Here is an 18,193-nt window from a genome sequence, read left to right on the forward strand (position 1 = left end):
ATAGACATATATGCCAGGAAAGGTGGCAACACCTTAGAAGCAAAGCTTTTGTTAGGCATGCCCTTAAACAAAACATACATACATATTAATATAAGAAACAACAAATAATTGTAGCTCTAAGCAATTAAAGAGTAATTATTGAAGATGGACTATGAATTTTCATGGCTACGAATATGATCAGAAGTAGTCATTGTAACAATGAAAATTATATTGCTTTACATGAGAAAGATCTTAAGTTGCCGCTTAAAGATTGTATATGATCTTGAAAATCTTACTGAGGATGGTAGAGTATTCCAAAGTTTGGGACCTGAGTATTTAATGTTAAATTGATAGGCAGAAGTTCTGTGTTGCGGTGTCTGAAAATGAAAGTTGGTTGACGAACAAGTGTTGTATTTATGCAAGCCACAGTTAAATACAAACATGTTTGGATCTGTTCCGGGCATCAAATTATTTTTAAACTTATACATAAATAACACTTGTTGATATTTGAGCTCACGTAACAGGGGTTGACTGTGGGCCCTATAAGGCGAATTTGTGATAATTCGAACGATTTTTTTCTGCAGATTTATTAGTTTAGATAGATTTGTAGGGAATGTATTCCCCCAGACAAAATCACAATAAGAAAAATTAATGAAGTATCAATGAACTGTAAATATTATTTAATACCTGAAATGGAACAATATGTTTTAAACTATTAACTACTCAGATACTCTTGGAAACTCTGCTTGCAATCTCATCAATATGAAATTTCCAAGTTAATTTGTCATCAATGATGACACCTAAAAACCTAAACTTCTCTACGTTCTTTACAATTGTGTTGTCCAATGAAATATTGAAGTTGTGTCCATTCTTCGTTTTCCTCTTACTGAAAATTACATAATTACATTTAGATAAATGAAGAGATAAACGATTTGCTTTTAAATATACTGACCAATTTGGTATTAACAATATTAAAAAGAGAATTAATATCCTTGTTTCGATAAAACAAACTGGTGTCATCGGCATATAATATAAAAGATAACAGGTCTGATGTTGTTGAGATATCATTGATATAAATTAAAAAGAGCAAAGGTCGCAATAGAGAGCCCTGGTGTACTCTGCATGAGATGGGTTTCAAACTAGACAGGCAACTGTTGAATTTAGTACGTTGTTTACGATCATTTAAACAACTCGCAAACCACTCAAGGGCAACCCCCCGAATGCCATAATAATTTAGTTTTTAAAGAAGTACTCCGTGATTGATAGTATCGAATGCTTTTGATAAATCTAAGAAAATTCCAATTGAAAAAGCGTTCTCCTCAAAGGTTTTGACAACTTTGTCTGCTAAGTCAATAAGTGCCATTGAAGTGGAGAAACCTGGTCGAAAATCATATTGATGATCAGAAATAAGGTTATACTTGTCTAGAAATTTCACTGTCCTAATGTAAACAAGTTTTTCAAAATTTTTTGACAAACAGGATAGTACAGAAATTGGTCTATAATTACCAAGCTCAGTGGGGTTGTCTTTTTTAAATATAGGGGTAACTTTAGCAATTTTTAATCTATCTGGAACAATTCCCTTGGATAGAGATAAGTTAAAAATGTAACTTGATGGATCACATTTTAGTAGCCCTGGTTTGACTCCATCCAAGCCCGGAGACTTGTTGCTTTGAAATTTTAAGCCTATTTCGTGAATCTCTGTTTTGATTATTGGGTTAAAAAAGATAAATTTTCGTTAGAGTCAGTCAAGTAGTTCTCATAACTGACTTTAGCTTGTGGAATATTTCGGCTGAGAGAAGGACCTATTTACGTGAAGTAGTCATTAAATGCATTTGAAATTTCCCAAGGCTCATTTGAAAGGTTTCCATCTAAATTGAACCCCAAAGGATATTTATTTTGGTTGTTTTTATTCAATAGTGAGTCAATTATGCCCCATGTTCTTCTAGCATTACTTTTTGCTTTTTCAAATTTGTCTTGATAAAACTTTGATTTAATAATCTTAATAATATGATTTTATTTGTTGCGAAATGTCTTGTATTTGATACAATTGTTATTAGATGGATTTTTTAGATATTGTTTGTAGAGTTTATTTTTGTGACTAATTGAATTAAAAAAGTGTAGAAGCAACGATGTAGACAGGATAGTAGGGGCGGATCCAGGATTTTTTGGCCTTCGGGACTCGGTTTCGATTTTTTTTTTCTCGCAAGGAAAGCTACGGTATTTGTCGCCATTGTTCAAGCCATTTGACATGCCCTTGACCGCAAATACAAACCCAATAGGAATTATGCTTTTTAGGGGAGTTTGTAAGCTTCTAAATTTCTCGTCACTAACATCCGGGAACCACAAGCTCTCTCCCTACTGACCTCAACCTCGTCCGGTTCGTTTCAGGGTGCAGTGTCCTAATTCAAGGAAAATTCTCCGCCAGGCCGAGGCGCACAAAAAGTACCCCCCAGAGATTGTTTCGAAAAGAGGGGTCTGTTTGGGCCAAGAAATGGTGGGATTGTGTCAGTATGGCCCAGGATCATCTCTGTAGATTCAGGGGCACCCATCTGGGGGCAAAGCAGACAAAAATGGGATTGAAAATTAGTCAGAAGAGACCACCGACGGTGGGGGATGTCATTTGAAAAATGGCCGCTGGGAGGGCGTGGCGACATTTACTTTTTTGGGGGGGGGGAGTTTGTTTTGGGCGGATAATTGAAAAATTCATTGGTTAACATACTAAAAATTGAAAATCAAATGAAATCTGAAGGACCAAACGACACGTTGTGTTTTCAATTTTCAAGATGTATTTTTGCGTTGGGGAGATGTTAATTATATATAACGGGTTTGCCCTTACCCAACGTATATTAATAAGCTCTATATGCTCAGTGCTTGTCCGAGAGCTTGCGAAAAAAACTCACAAGCTTACTCGGGTGGGACTCGAACCCACGACCTCCTGCTTACTAGTGCAGATGTCTTAACCACTCGACCACCGAGCTTGCCGGGGTCGGTTGGCCGGTCCGAGTCAAATGAAGCAGCGGGTACCGCGAACTATTTTCAAGATGTATTTTTGCGTTGGGGAGATGTTAATTATGTGTTTGTGTTTTGTTTGAGAGGCCTCAGGTATGGTGTTCCATATGTGCCATCCGGCGTCGCATTTTTCGACGGGCGTCGTATTTTTCAACCGGCGTCGCATTTTTCAACCGGTGTCACATTTTTCAACGGGCGTCGCATTTTTCAACTTGCGTCGCCTTTCAATGTGAATAAGTCATTAATCATCAATGGTCAACCTTGGTCCAGCCGGACCTGACGTTGTTGACATGGATGCTAAAAGTGTGCGTACATATTTTTAATGATTATGGAAACGGCTAAATTAGCAGGTATGCGTCGATTAACTGTATGTAAATAAATTAACAGCCCTTTAATGAACCCGATTACTTGTGGACGTTCACCTCGCTCATTTTGGTTTCTCACTTTTGCAAGCTTTTTGAGTGAAAAATGTTCCCGTACTGATGATTACTAGTTGCCACAAAAATCAAACCCAGTATAGTAGGCCCATTGTTCACTCTGGTTGGTATGGCATTTGCCATCTTGCAGACATGCTTCCCGAGGGAGCGTTTATCGCAGTACGTTCTATAATTTAAAATGTAACTACTCTTGGCGAAGAAATGTCACGCACCATAACTTTGAGAAATTTTACTCTTTCTTGATTAAGAGAAGTTGTCAGCATTACAAAATCACGAAAAGTTTTCCGAAAACACTTTTTGAACCATTAAAATCTGTCCAGAGGAAGCCAAGACTGATCTTATTTTTTTCATTACAGTGGTAGAAAGGTATTTCACACATTGGAAGTTGTTCAGGCAATGGTCCGTGGTTCAGGCATTCCCCGGTGGAGGCCGTCTGGTCATGGGCTTGAAATCATTTATCTTTCGGGGGGGGCTTGTGTTTATTACTCAAAGAAATGACTTCCCAAGGTCTTGAGGACTGCGTGTGAATTTTGGTTTGAAAAGTGTCACTGTTTGAAAAGGCTGTTTTGTCGTAGCTGCTGCTTCTTGATCGACCCTGAGGTTACACGTACATGTACATGTGTTTCTGTCTAATTTCCTTTTTTTCTGTGACAAATGTTGCCGTAAGTGTGAGAATCTCCACAACAGATAACTTCATTCTTTATTAAACTAGTTTTCGAGTGTTTTATAATAAGCTGGCGGTACCGGTGATGGACGAGATCCTGGCCTCCATAGGTCTTTCCGATGAAGTAATGAAAAATGCGACGCCCGTCAAAAATGCGACGCCGGTTAAAAAAACGCGTCGCCGGCTGAACAATGCGACGCCGGTCGAAAAATGTGACGCCCGGTCGAAAAATGCGACGCCAGTTAAAAAATGCGACGCCTGTCGAAAAATGCGACGCCCGGTCTAAAAATGCGACGCCCGTCGAAAAATGTGACGCCCGTCGAAAAATGCGACCAGATGGCACATATGAAACACCACACTCAGGGACTTCAGTTGCCTGCCATGGGGCTCCAAACTTGGTTGATTTTACACTATTTTCAATGGAGCTTGAATTGGTTCAGTGTACCCTTCACGGTTTCATGGGTCTATACAAAGCCTTTGGATGTATGAAGGTCAGACCGATATGTCACGTGGACTGACCCGAGTTTTGTAGCGGATCAATGCCCACCCCTCGCAGAGGGACCTACAACAAACAACGTGCCGGTAATTACTGAAGTATAAAAATACACCACGGTTAAGTTTAACAATAGCCAAGGACGTACAATGTCAAGCCAAGCTGCAGAAAACTTGGCATGACAAAACACCACTCCTTATTTCACAGATCATATTGGTTACTGCTACGGTTGAAAGCGAAGTCGGCAGTTCGCACTGATCTCGGATCAGTCACTAGCGAGCATTTTTCTACTTTAGCAATAGCGACGACGTGAAGCAAAGCCTTCAGTTCGCAGTGAAGACTCGGCTTATTTCATTTACCTAGAGAGAGCAGACGTTTTTTCCCTTGTGTCTTTTGGGTTAAAACACCTAAGGTCTCATCATGTTTTCCCGTGTTGGCATTGTCCTCATACTTAGTCTGTTTCGTCTTTTCACGGATGCGATGACCATCGACCACGGCGACACTGAAGCAAGAGTCCTGATTTTGGGTGCCGGGGCTTCTGGCCTACAAGCTGCCAGGACTCTACACGATGCTGGACTTGATGACTTCATCATCATCGAGGGTGCTGATCGGATCGGTGGCCGTGTCTATAGCACCCAATTCGCTGGAGTTACGGTCAACCTTGGGGCCCAGTGGGCAGCTCCAGAAGATTCCCAAACTGATCAAATTGTCCGCAAATTGGACTTACGTCGTTACACGAGCAATTTTGACAGCTTAATTATACGTAACACGACGGGAGACGATGTGACCGATGAAGCCGATGCGAACTACGAGCGTTTGGATAAAGGCATCAATAAACTCGCCGAACTGCAGATAAGAATGCAGAACGACGACAATATTCCAGACATGTCCCAGCGGTCTGCTCTTCGAATCGGTGGGTGGCAACAACCTCAAAGTGCTATTGACAAAGCGATAGAATGGTTTAGTTTTGATTTCGAGTACGGAGAGGCACCTGAGGTTTCCTCTACTAAGGAGGCTGTTGTAGCCCTGGGTGACGAGACCGTAGACTATATCACTGACGACAGAGGATTCGGTCAAATCTTTGATGAAGTTGCTGGTTTCTTGAAGACGCCAGAATACATCAACCACACACGTTTGAATCAGAAGGTGGTATCCATCGATCACACCAGTGATGTATCTGTCGTCGTGACGTGTGAGGACGGTACGCGATACGTCGGCGAGTATGTCCTCATTACTTTCAGTATTGGCGTCTTGCAGAACGATTTGATCCAGTTTATTCCGCCTCTCCCGGAATGGAAAGATGTGGAGATCAACAAACTTCGAATGGCTGCGTACAGCAACATCTATGTCAGTTTTCCCAGCAAGTTCTGGGATGATACTGAATGGATTCTGTACGCCAGCGAGAGAAGAGGGTACTACCCACTGTTTCTCAACTTCCAGGTAGAGGGCCTCTACCCGAGCGGGACACCCATGATGCTAGTCACCGTTACTGGTAAGCTCAGCGTACCTCATCTGTTTTATTTCTGATGAAAATTTCCTACTTGGGTACCCTCTAAATTCAGTAATGGCAAAAGAGATTTGACACACACCCGACATCCGATGGACCGCGTCATCAACCCCCTTTCCCTCAGGAAAAAACAATCCCCACGTATGCTGCTTAGTAATTCTATGTACATGTGGATGCTTGCTGTGTTATAGCTCTTATACCACTGAAGCTATTATACCATTATACCGTTAAAGCGATTCAGACGGGATTCTCTGCCAGATTGAGGCCCTGCTATTGATCTTCATTATAGTCTATATAATGGAGATCGGTGGGCTCTGCACTGATTATTGTAGCGGAAAGTGTACGAACTTTCATACTTTTTGCTGTGCATAATAATGAGACTAGACAAGCGTAGTAGTTTGTACATGTCCTGTGACGTAAACAGGATGGGCGGAGCGTAGCGCTATGTGTAGGTACATGTTCATGTAGTAAGCTCTGTGATTTACGCGTGTTCAAGGAGGGCGCGGAAGTGGGCGGAGCTTGTTTTTGTTTTTTAGCTGACTAGACGTGAGTTCTTGGTGCTCTCGCTGTGGCGCGTGTCGCCATAGGGCGTTGCGTATGCTGCGTAGCGCGGGCAGACTTTCTCCGTGTAGCATTACACAGGTTGGACGGCCCAGTCGTTTGCTTGCGGGTGCAGTAGATTTGGGCTGGGCCCACGGTGCCGTGGTGCTTAGTGCATGTGGGCCGTATCGCTACAGTGACACTGGGCTATGCAATGCGATGTTGTTTAGGCAGTGCGACATTGAGATGTGCAGTGCTACTTGGGTCCAGCGTTGGCAGTTGGTCTCGTGTTGGCAACGTTGGACATGTGTTTTCATTGCTGATAGCGTTCATGTGATGCGACATTGTTTTGTGCATTGCATGTAGGAGTTGTGCGAGGCGACGTTAGTCAGTGCGTCGCTGATTGGCGCGACGCAGTGCGATATTAGCTGTGTATTGCTAATAGCCTCTCCTCAAGACCACGCAAAGCAATAGAGGTTGTAATAAAGCTTACCCAATACGAATTAGCCCTAATCACTAAATCAATTCATTATTCGTTTAGTGTCTGAATAAATCACATTATTATCGGGGTTACCGGCAATCTAATTGTCAGGTGTCCTTTCTGCTGTGTATTGTTGAATTGGCAGAAAGCATCACAGTCATCATAATCGGCGGTACATTTTCACCAAAACGGACCTGCTCCCTTAGCTTTTAGGTCGCTTTGAGTGATCTCTGGACCGAGGAGGAACCCGAGTTGAGGCTAGAGTCGAGCCTTCAACCGGTCTCAGACTTGATCCTCAAACTTAGGTTAGGCCCGGGAAAACAATCACACCGCTATATTATATAGCGCCGCACAGCGGCGCAACATGGATAATTCGGCCAAAAAGGTGTTATTACCACGGGCGGGCGCCACTCGAGGGTGAATGTTAATGCGCAGGCCAACGGTGTGCGTGGCTGTCGCAGCGCCAGCGCATTTACATGCACTGCGCAGGCTAGTCCAACCCAAATGGCGCCCATGAGATAAAAACGTTTTACGCGTATTCACGGTGAAGTTCCCCATCTTGCACCGCTAGCGGTGCTATAAGATCTTTGGCGGCAGCGTGCAAAGAGCGAATATCCTCCACAACCTGCCCGCCTTGTAGTTTCGATCCTCCCGTACGGTAAATACCAGGTTACGAGTGCAATTTACAAGGGTACCTGAACCCCTATGGACCCGAAGTAATCTCTAGTTCCTTCCCCGATATCCCACCGTGGTCCCACTCAGGTATTTCCTGTAGCCTCCTATACCTATTACCTGAGCAGCACAGTAGGCCTACTCTTCCAGCACGTCCATCTCAGACAAGATCCAAAACTTCAACTGACTGGCGCATGCCCGGCGCACTTGCACGCCCGGGGCCGGCCCGCGCTATCTCTCTTACTCCACAGACATCATACACCCATATATAGGGTGCGTTCGATTAGCTTCCCCGAACACACCAGTGTTACACTTAAGGGAAGCCTCAAAATGAGGCTAATCGAACGCTACAGTGTGTTTTCCAAGGCATTCTGGGAAAAAGGTCAAGTCCCCGCCACGTTCCATCACCTACGTCCATGCTCGAACAGTCAATCCGTGACGTCATTACACTCGGGCAGCCTCCAGAGACCCGCTCGCCAGCTGGGGTAGTGGTGGCTGACACCAGGGCAGGCACGAAAATCACGTGATGGCTAAACGAACGCTCTCGTGTAAGTTTGACTTAAACGTGTAAGCTAATCGAACGTACCCGTAGATGGACAGCTTTTACTCAAAACAACGGCTGGGTACAGTAGCTGAGACGGCCCCCAACTAAATCCAAAAGCGTGGGCAAATCGGTCTTTGGCCGTGTCCGAAACGGGCTTTCAGAGCTACGGCTAGGTCTATTTCCAATAGAACGAAGACCTAGACCTAGCTCTAGACAACAGATTCGGATGCTGTGTTTCTCATAGTAAGGCACTAGTGCCCTCTGTAGTTGAAAGCGGCTAATTAATTCTCTCGCTAGCGCTGATAAAGTCTTGTATCAATTCTACCGGCTTTCAGTATCAGTTGCATAGCCAGCGGACAAATTTCCTTTTCCCCAAACGAAATTCAACATTTTCAAAAGAGGGAGCCCTTTGTTTATGCATTATTCATAATTCTGTCCAAAGCTTAAAAGAGCGGTTACACAATAAGGAATATAACCATATTTTATTCACCGGTGCTTGGCGGAGGATGTCTTGATTGGCTGGGAGTACCCCCGACTTTATATCCTCCTTCTCAGGTTCACACCCTCTCTGCTGTTTTTACAACTCTTTTTAAAACTTGTAAATAACAAGTGACAAAGGAACATTTTCACTGTAGGGCCTAAGTTTGGCTTGGATGGTCAAGAACGATGCATTGTGCACGTAACAGACCAATCACAAGACAGGAAACTACAACAGTTTGGGGCAAAATCGCAGCAAGCGGGGGGGGGGCTCTTCCCCCTCTGTTCACCATTTGAGAAGACCCTGGCTACGCCATTGTACGACAGAATAACACCAATCAATGTTTGCACTATTTAATCAGATATTGGCGTATATCTGCAGAGACAAGGAACGATGCGGTGCATGTATAGTGTAATCTGACCACCGGAATTAGAAGCCATTACTGCGGTGGCACAATGCTCGTGGGCAGGTGGTATGTGCGCGTTACCTGCCTCTTCGACCAATAGCTTGTCGTGATTTGCCAAATGCACCCTCGCGTCCTGCTGAAGAATGTGCGTGTGAGTGCGGCGCCACCAGTTATGGCGTCTAATCGGATTAGTCCATATCTCTGGGTGTCACTAAACGTCAATATTGTTAATTATTTTGCACACAAGAGATGGAAACTGTAAAAGGTTTAAAGATACAAGTGTGCATGAATTTGATGCTTTGTACAATTTTGTTGGTCATTTAAGGCGATGAATCTCGACGCGTTGAGGCGCAACCACCGGCCAAGACGAAAGATGAGATACAAGAAGTCCTCCGTAACATGTATGGTGACTCTATCCCCGAAGCAACCAACATCTTAGTGAGTGACTGGTCCCAGAACCCTCTCACCAAAGGATCGTACAGCGATATCCCCGCGGAGGTCCCCAGTGGATGCCGCCAGAAATTAGAAAGCCGAGTGGGCCGTCTCTTCTTCGGCGGTGAGGCGACCTCCCGGCAGTTCACCGGCTACATAGCTGGGGGTCTAGAGTCGGGAGAGCGAGAGGCACGTAAGATACTGCAGTGTCTTGATGATTTCGACGGGTGCCCAGCCATAACGGACGACGGCCTCGAATGCGAACGGGCAAATTTGGGGTACATACAACGCAGTAGTAAGCTTCACCTGCTGAGCCTTATCAGTTCTGTTTTGATACTGTGTCAAATCCAATTTTAATCCTGCAGAAAATAATGGGTTATTTTCCCCTCTCAGATTTGTTTACTAATTTGATTAGTCTATGTATCAACTGAACTTTGAATGCTAGAACTGTATAATACGTTTTGTTAATATTTTTTGATAAACTTTAGACCGGTTTCATATTTGTTAAATAGATTTTCCTTTTAACAGTCTGATTGCAATTGGTGCAAAAGTCGATGAAAGTCCTTCGTTAGCCATCTCAACATTGCTGTCCAGTTCCCGAGATCAAATTGCTGCTTAAACTGCAAGAAACATGCGACGAACATGCATATGGGCACTCCCTGTCACATTTCAACTGAATGGCTTGTTACTTGGAGATGACCTGTTAATGACTGGTGACGGTCTGTTGAAGACAAGGATCTCGATGTATGTATAAAGGAGGTTCGTACGTGATATGTACAATACATGTATAAAATAACGATTCTCTGAAGAGAAAATTATTTTGAAGTAACTGACCACATTTAGTCACACACAGGGACTGTTATAAAACTTTTAAGACATTATCTGTCTCTTTATTCCTCTTTCTCACATCTGGTTCTAGATCCGTTCTTGTTTACAGGTGTATGTGAAGTTAATGTGGTGGCTTATGCAGAAAAAGAATAATTGCCAAGAATCATTGAAGTCTGAAATATTGGCTCAGTATTTTGAGTTCAAGTGCAAGTGACCGCAACCGTACATGTATATTGTTCTGCAGAGTATTATGTATCCATGATATTTTGCATCAATTTGGTGTTGCATATTGTCTAAAATCGATATTCTTTGTAATCAAAGGGTGCCGGCTCATTCATTTTCTGCTTTGGTATTTCTTTCCCCCAGCTTGAAGATCTGACTGATATCGAGATATCCAGAGGCGCGAGTAATAACTATAAAGTCGATGTAGGCCTAATAATAACAAAAAGAAACTTTATCAGCCTTGGTGTTTAGCTATAAACTAGGGGCGGAAATGATCGTCCCACTTACAGATGTAACGAACATGTTTAGTAATTGTTTGGGATTTACATGGCAGTCATAGTTGTTTAGGACTGAATGTTTAAAGGACATCAGTCGCATTCTGAGGTTTTGACCTTTGCAGGAGGAGGTAAACATCTTATTTTCACTTTGTTATTTTAATGTCTAGGTGAACAAGAAGAAAACCAGTCAGTGCACAACAGTCTCCCTGATGTCTCATTCGGGTAATTGTCTGCTGTAGCACCTGTGCTTTGGCGTTATGGGGCATCCCGGGAAACAGATTTTTTTTAAAGTCGAATTTGATAATATTCGGGAAGTATACTACCCGGTACCAGCTCGTACAAACTCTCAAATGGGAAATCATTCGAACACTAATCGGCCTACAATACCGGTAAGTTATCCATCCATTGAATTAATTTCTTGTTTTTAATTTCGAGCGTCCTGCTACTCATTCTGTTCTACAGAAAATGGATGGAGTATTCTAATGCACTTTGCCACTGCGTTTATGAATGATATAAATCTCAACACCACGAGCACATACGCTTTTCAGTGTAGGATGCCAATCAAAGATGCAACCATTCGCCCGCAGAGTCGCATAGCAACAAATGGACAAGTCAAAAAAGGATGTCACGCATATCATACTATCTGGTTCGTCACTAGATCCATTTGTTCAGGAAGTTTTGACCTGCCAAAGCTGATAGTTAAAGACAGGCAAATGCAAACGGCATACATTTTTCCTTCAAAGTTCTTTTCGAAAGCAGATGTTTTTTCAAGAGGAGGGACAGTAAAGCTTAAAGCGTGATTAAACCAGTAAAAAGTTCCGGTCCAAACTTCGAGAGCATGACTTACCTTTGGGGCACCCACTGATTCCCACCCATGGGGAGACTTTGAGATACTTGAACTAGTTTGCAGGTGTCCAGAAGGGAGGATGGCAGTCTTGCCCGGAGGGTTTATCGCAAGCCCACCCACACCGACCGGTACCTCAACAGAGCCCTCATCCGCCGAGCCTACAACATCTGCGACCAAGAGCATCTACACAAGGAACTCCACCACATCTCCACGGCACTCCAGCGCAACGGATACCAGCTCAAGCAGATCAAGACTCAGGACCCAAGATCAAGTCCCCCTCCCGGCCGTAGGGTCCCCTATACCCAAAGCCAACTAGACAAGGCCCCTAGTTCTGTCACTCTCCCGTACCTAGGACGTACCTCCCACCACATCCAGCGTATCCTGAGCAAGCACAACATCAAGGTGTTCCATACAGCTCCCCTCATGATCCACGGGATGCTGACTTCCCATAAGGACAGGCAAGATCCACACCGCCGACCAGGTGTGTACAAGATCCCCTGCCAGTGAGGCAAAGTGTACACCGGAGAGACTGGTAGGGGCCTCCCTACCAGGATCAAAGAACACAAAGCCCATTGCAGGAAGGGGGACTATGAGAAGTCAGCCATCATCAAGCATTCCCACGCCGAAGACCACACCATCAACTGGGAAGAAGCCCACCTTATCGGTAACATCGAACAGTGGTACCCAAGACGCATTAGAGAAGCCCTGGAAATCTCCAAACACCCCACCTTGCCTTAAGACATCAGCTTCTCCATCAGCGACATCTGGCAGCCCCTGCTCACCTTCCAGTCTGATGGGTCCTCTTTACCGTAGCCCCTCCCCGCCCATGGGTCTCCTATACTCAGGCAACCTTCCCCCGCCACAGCCCATGACAACTGGCATGCATCAGTACCCAGGTGGATCCACCAGCTGCATCCTCGTTCCACCTGACTACACAGAAGGATCCGTCACACTCCAGTGCTCCCAGTCAGCTTATAAGCGGCACTCTCTGTCGGCATCTCTTCAGTCTCCTATTGACAGACAGAGCATACTGTCCGAAACGTTGAGGTCCTAACGGTACTTTTCAGAACCATACAGACTCACAAAAGAGATCGTATCCTTTCATGGTGCTACCGCAAGCTTTCCACCTTATTTGTCTGTCACCATGAATAGCTTAAATCCCATCGGAACTCTTTACGGACTTCTAGGGGGATGTGTTAGGTAACAATAGTCTAAAGTGTGTATAGGCATTGGACAGTTAAGGGGGGGTTACCCCTCCGTCCCATATCTTGCCTGGTATAGGGAGCGCTCCCAACTTGAAATCCTCTGTCTCAGGTTCAAATGCTCTTTGTTGTTTTTATAAATCTTTTAAAAACTTTTAAATAACAAGTGACAAAGGAACATTCTCACTATAAGTTTGGCTTGGGTGGTCAACCACGATACATAATACAGGGTGTCTCAAAAAAGGGTATCTTACTTAAAGGGGTTATTGTGGCCAGACTATTCGTTTACCAGCAAAAAGCAATGTATCATCCTAAAGCCGAAGCTTTACGCCTTTCAATGAAACCTTGGGTAGCATTCCAGGGTCACGCATCATGGAGCACCATTGTCTTGAAAATATGGTGCAAAAATGCAATTGCTTCACCTTCCTCCTGAACAAAATAGACACAGATTCATGATTTTTTTTTAATTCCTGGATTTTATTCCTGAATTTGGAGCATGATTTGCTCCATGGATTTTATTTACGATTATGTGTAAAACACCTAACAGCCGAAGTTTGAATGATTTTCTCTCATGGGCCAATACCCTCCACATGTCCACCTTCCCTCTCCAAGCACAGTAACTGTTGAGATCGATGGCGCATGTCTTCCACAGCTCGTCTCACCGTACGTGGATCTTGTCGCAAACTGTCAACCTCGCGATGAATCCTTTCACGCAAATCCTGCATGTTGTGGGGAGGGGTGCTGAAAACTCTGTCCTTCAAATGACTCCACAAAAAGAAGTCGCAGAGGTTGAGGTCTGGTGCCCTTGGGGGCCATTCAGTGGGGTGGTTCAAAGCAATCACGCGCTCGTGAAAGAGTTCATGGAGGCGATTTCAAACAGCGATGAGACGATGGGCAGGTGCACCATCTTGAGCCCACCACACATAACGGAACATTCCATTTTGCCCTCGCTGGAAGTGGATCTCCATCTGTGGCACAACCTCTTCGTTTATAATTTGAAGATAGGCCTGATCAATGACATTTCGCTCAACGAAAAATGGACCAATGGTCACGCCATTGCTACACAGTCCAACCCAGAGAGTCACTTTCGCTATGCTCATCTTTGTCTAGAAGTTGAAAACTGGTGGTTGCCCAGCTGGGGCGCACTGAATAACATTGTGGGTGTTGACCTCATCATTCATTTCAAACGCAGCCTCATCCCCGATCAAGAAGTTGCGAAGAAATCTGGGATTTCTCTCACACCGCTCAAGAAGCCACTCACAAGCAGTCTGTCCTCTTGCAAGATCAGCAGGCAGAAGTGTATGACGTATGTGGAAGCAGAACGGATGGAAATGAAGGTCATGACGAGTGATCCGATTAAAAGTGGCTTGGTTCAGTCCAACACCATTCCGTCTTGCACTTGTCTCCTTTGGGTGGTCAGTCAGTTGCTGTCGTACGGCAGCGATGCTTTCCTGAGATCTCGCCGTCCTTGGCCTTCCTGAACGTCCTTTGTTGCGGTTGAGGCTGGTTCCGTGTGGTTCATACCTTCTCGCATTGGCCCACATTGTTTTGCCGGTGGTTCTCGGTCTGGGACTGCTTCTCGAAAGGCATTTTGTGTAGCCTGCAAACTTCTGGTTTCATGCCATTTCTTGACCACAAAGATTCTCTGTTCTGACATCGGCTGAACAACCGAAGATTTGCACACTGTCTGTAGGCCAGAATGACATCGGTTCAAAAGTGAAGCAACTGCATTTTTGCACCATAATTTCAAGACAACGGTGCTCCTTGATGCGTGACCCTGGAATGCTACCCAAGGTTTCAATGAATGGCGTGAAGCTTCGGTTTTAAGATGATACAATGATTTTTGCTGGTAAACAAATAGTCTGGCCACAATAACTCCTTTAAGTAGGATTACCTTTTTTGAGACACCCTGTATATTCAGTAAACAGAGCAATCAGAAGACAGGAAACTACAACGGTTTGGGGCAAAACTCTCAGCAGACGGGGGGGGTGTCAGAATAACCCGAGAATAATAATAATTTATTTTCCTAGGTTTAGGTTCACGGAACATTGCTAGATTAAGAAAGTTCGCTGCAATAAAGTTAAATAGAGAAATTAAAATACATTTACATTTTATTTTCCCACGCACAAACCACAATTCAAGGTAACAAACTCCAACCTTTCACCATTCCTTCTTAGGATGCAGCAAAATGTTCACAGCATCGCTCAGTTTAGTTCAATACTTCCACCTGTCACCTGGCTCTAACGAATTCCCGGGGAAGCCCAATGTATCGTCATAAGAAGCTGAATGCTTGTTTTCGCTGCCTTAAACAAGGCGTGGTCTCCGAGCGTTTCGGCTCACTGCACCAAACCCAAACAAGGGCACTCATCCTAGACTCGTGTAGTCGTGTACTGCGAGTGTGGGCTGGGGAACAGCTGGTGACTTCGACCCTCTCCTCATCTGTTGGTCATCTTACAGTGCTTAATTCAATTCTACATTAAACAATGCACAAATTGCCGTCAAAAGTTTCAAATACGTTCGTTCTAAGCTGTCCATAGAAGGATTTAAAATGATGAAATCCGCGATCTATAACATTCATCCAACTTCGTTTGTAGTCCGTTTCCTACACAAATGACCGGACTCAGACTCGTCTAGCGTAACCATGCAATAACATAACGTATCTAGAACAACTCAATTCCATCATCAAAATCAGATCGAGGAAAATGTCTTCTTGTACAAACTCAAGCAATTATTCACATGGAATTTTCAATAACAATTTCATCAGCCGCCGGGGAATTGCAAATATTTTCAATAATGAAACATAATTACTTACAGTCGTCTCGACACTTCACTGCTTACGGGCTGGCTGATCGGGAAGGCGCTTGTGCCTGCCCTTCACAGCATATAAAATTACAGAATATTCAGCTTTTGCAAACTTCACGATGATATAAGAAAATTGATTCAAACCATCACAGCAAAATCGGCCTGCAAAGAATTGGCCTAGCTTTGAAAATCACTCCTGCAATATTTTGGCTGTGCCCGGAACAGAAAACGCTCTCTGTCAGAAGCAAAACGCTGTGCCCTGCGCAGCAGCAATCTAACTTGACAACGCCTAGGGACCCAGAAGACAACGTCAACCCCATAAACCCTAGGACCAGAAAACCTATTGACAATTTTCCCGCCACTTCGCACCTTTAACCCTTTCTGTGACTGTCGCCACTGGACCTTAAGACGACTCCGACCAACCAAGCTATGCAATACTAGACTTGCACAAGTCACCTAATAAAAAAAAACACTTTTAAAAAATGGCTTCGTGACAGGGGGCTCTTCAGCTCTATTCCAAATTTAAGAAGACCCTGGCTACGCCATTGCTACACGACAGAATACATGTAACGCAAATCAATGTTTGCACTGACCTTAAATCGAATATAGGCGTATATATGCAGAAACATGGAATGATACTGTGCATGTACATCTCTTGGTGTCGCATGCAAGAGATGGAAACTGTAAAAAGTTTAAAGATACAAGTGTGCATGAATTTGATGCTTTGTACTATATTTTCATTTTGTTGGTCATTCATTTCAAGGCGATGAATCACGACGCGTTGAGGCGCAACCACCGGTCAAGACGAAAGATGAGATAAAAGAAGTCCTCCGTGACATGTATGGTGACTCCATCCCCGAAGCAACCGACATCTTGATGAGCGACTGGTCGCAGAACCCTCTCACCAAAGGATCGTAAAGCGATATCCTCGCGGAGGTCCCGAGTGGACGCCGCCAGAAATTAGAAAGCCGAGTGGGCCGTCTCTTCTTCGGCGGTGAGGCGACCTCCCGGCAGTTCACCGGCTACATAGCTGGGGGTCTAGAGTCGGGAGAGCGAGAGGCTCGTAAGATACTGCAGTGTCTTGATGACTTTGAGGGGTGCCCAGCCATAACGGACGACGGCCTCGAATGCGAACAGGCGACTTTGGGGTACATACAACGCAGTAGTAAGCTTCACCAGCTGAGCCTTATCAGTTCTGTTTTGATACTGTGTCAAATTCAATTTTAATCCTGCAGAAAATAATGGATTATTTTCCCCTCTCAGATTTGTTTACTAATTTGATTAGTCTATGTATCAACTGAACTTTGAATGCTAGAACTGTATAATACGTTTTGTTAATATTTTTTGACCGGTTTCATATTTGTTAAATAGATTTTCCTTCTAACAGTCTGATTGCAATTGGTGAAAAAGTCGATGAAAGTCCTACGTTAGCAATTTCAACGTTGCTGTCCAGTTCTGGAGATCACATTTCTGCTTAAACTGCAAGAAATATGGGCACTCGCTGTCACATTTCAACTGAATGGCTTGTTACTTGGAGATGACCTGTTAATAACTGGTGACGGTCTGTTGAAGACATGGATCTCGATGCATGTATAAAGGAGGTTCGTAGGTGATATGTACAATACATGTATAAAAATAACGATCCTTTGAAGAGAAAATTATTTTGGAGTAACTGACCACATTTAGTCTTTCAGTTGAGACCTTTCACACACAGGGACTGTAAATGTTTAATTATAAAACTTTTAAAGACATTATCTATCCCTGTCAATCATTCCTCTTTTCCACATCTAATCAATCCATGCATTTTACTGTACCTTATCCTTTTTTGGACAAGAAGGGCGGATCGGAAAAATTGGTTCCGGATCCGTTGTTGTTTACAGGTGTATGTGAAGTTAATGTGGTGGCTGATGCAGAAAAGTATGATACGGGCGATTCACAAAAGAGCGCCACCAAGAGTCTGCAACGCGTTGGCCAATCACAACGCGCGAAATCTGTAAACCCAATGCGCGTTCGTAAAGGGTTGACAAATTTCGCACGTTGTGATTGGCCAACACGTTGCAGACACTTGGGCGCGCACTGTTGTGAATCGCCCGTATTGCCAAAAATCATTGAAATCTGAAATATTGATTCGGTGTTTTGAGTCCAAGTGCAAATGACCACAACTGCATTTCATTTGACAAAGTATTATGTATCCATAGGGGCCTAGTATTTCATATCCATTTGGTGTTGTATACTACCGAAAATTGTTATTTTTTGTAATAAAAGGGTGCAGGCTCATAGTTTTTCTGCTTTGATATTCCTTCCCCCGATCTGAACGATTTCGAGGTATCCAGAGGCGCGTATTATAGTTATAAACTTGGTATAGGATCGTG

General features: G+C 43.9%; 1 protein-coding gene across 2 annotated transcripts; it reads left to right on the forward strand.

Annotated features, from left to right (window-relative positions):
- Positions 1–4,692: 4,692 nt before the first annotated feature.
- On the forward strand, positions 4,693–17,789 carry LOC147798938 (uncharacterized). Of its 2 annotated transcripts, XR_015425603.1 has the most exons (3): positions 4,693–6,074; positions 9,536–11,192; positions 16,585–17,789. XR_015425603.1 is itself a non-coding variant. In XM_087137821.1 (2 exons), the coding sequence occupies exons 1-2, from the start codon at positions 5,003–5,005 to the stop codon at positions 9,997–9,999; spliced, it is 1,536 nt and encodes a 511-aa protein (XP_086993947.1). In that variant the 5' UTR covers positions 4,693–5,002; the 3' UTR covers positions 10,000–12,335. The 2 variants fall into 2 exon arrangements, 1 of the variants encoding a protein (XP_086993947.1); XM_087137821.1 differs by lacking the exon at positions 16,585–17,789 and having other exon boundaries at positions 9,536–12,335.
- Positions 17,790–18,193: the final 404 nt, after the last annotated feature.

Source organism: Acanthaster planci, linkage group LG06, assembly GCF_054643075.1.
Source record: "Acanthaster planci isolate LZ-2023a linkage group LG06, COTS_SCS, whole genome shotgun sequence".
NCBI classification, from domain to species: Eukaryota; Metazoa; Echinodermata; class Asteroidea; order Valvatida; family Acanthasteridae; genus Acanthaster; species Acanthaster planci.

Excerpts from the sequence above, each read along its gene's own strand:
- LOC147798938 (XM_087137821.1), top strand. The coding sequence starts at position 5,003 with ATGTTTTCCCGTGTTGGCATTGTCCTCATACTTAGTCTGTTTCGTCTT. Across the intron at positions 6,075-9,535 it reads GATGCTAGTCACCGTTACTG|GCGATGAATCTCGACGCGTT; the intron begins GTAAGCTCAGCG and ends TGGTCATTTAAG.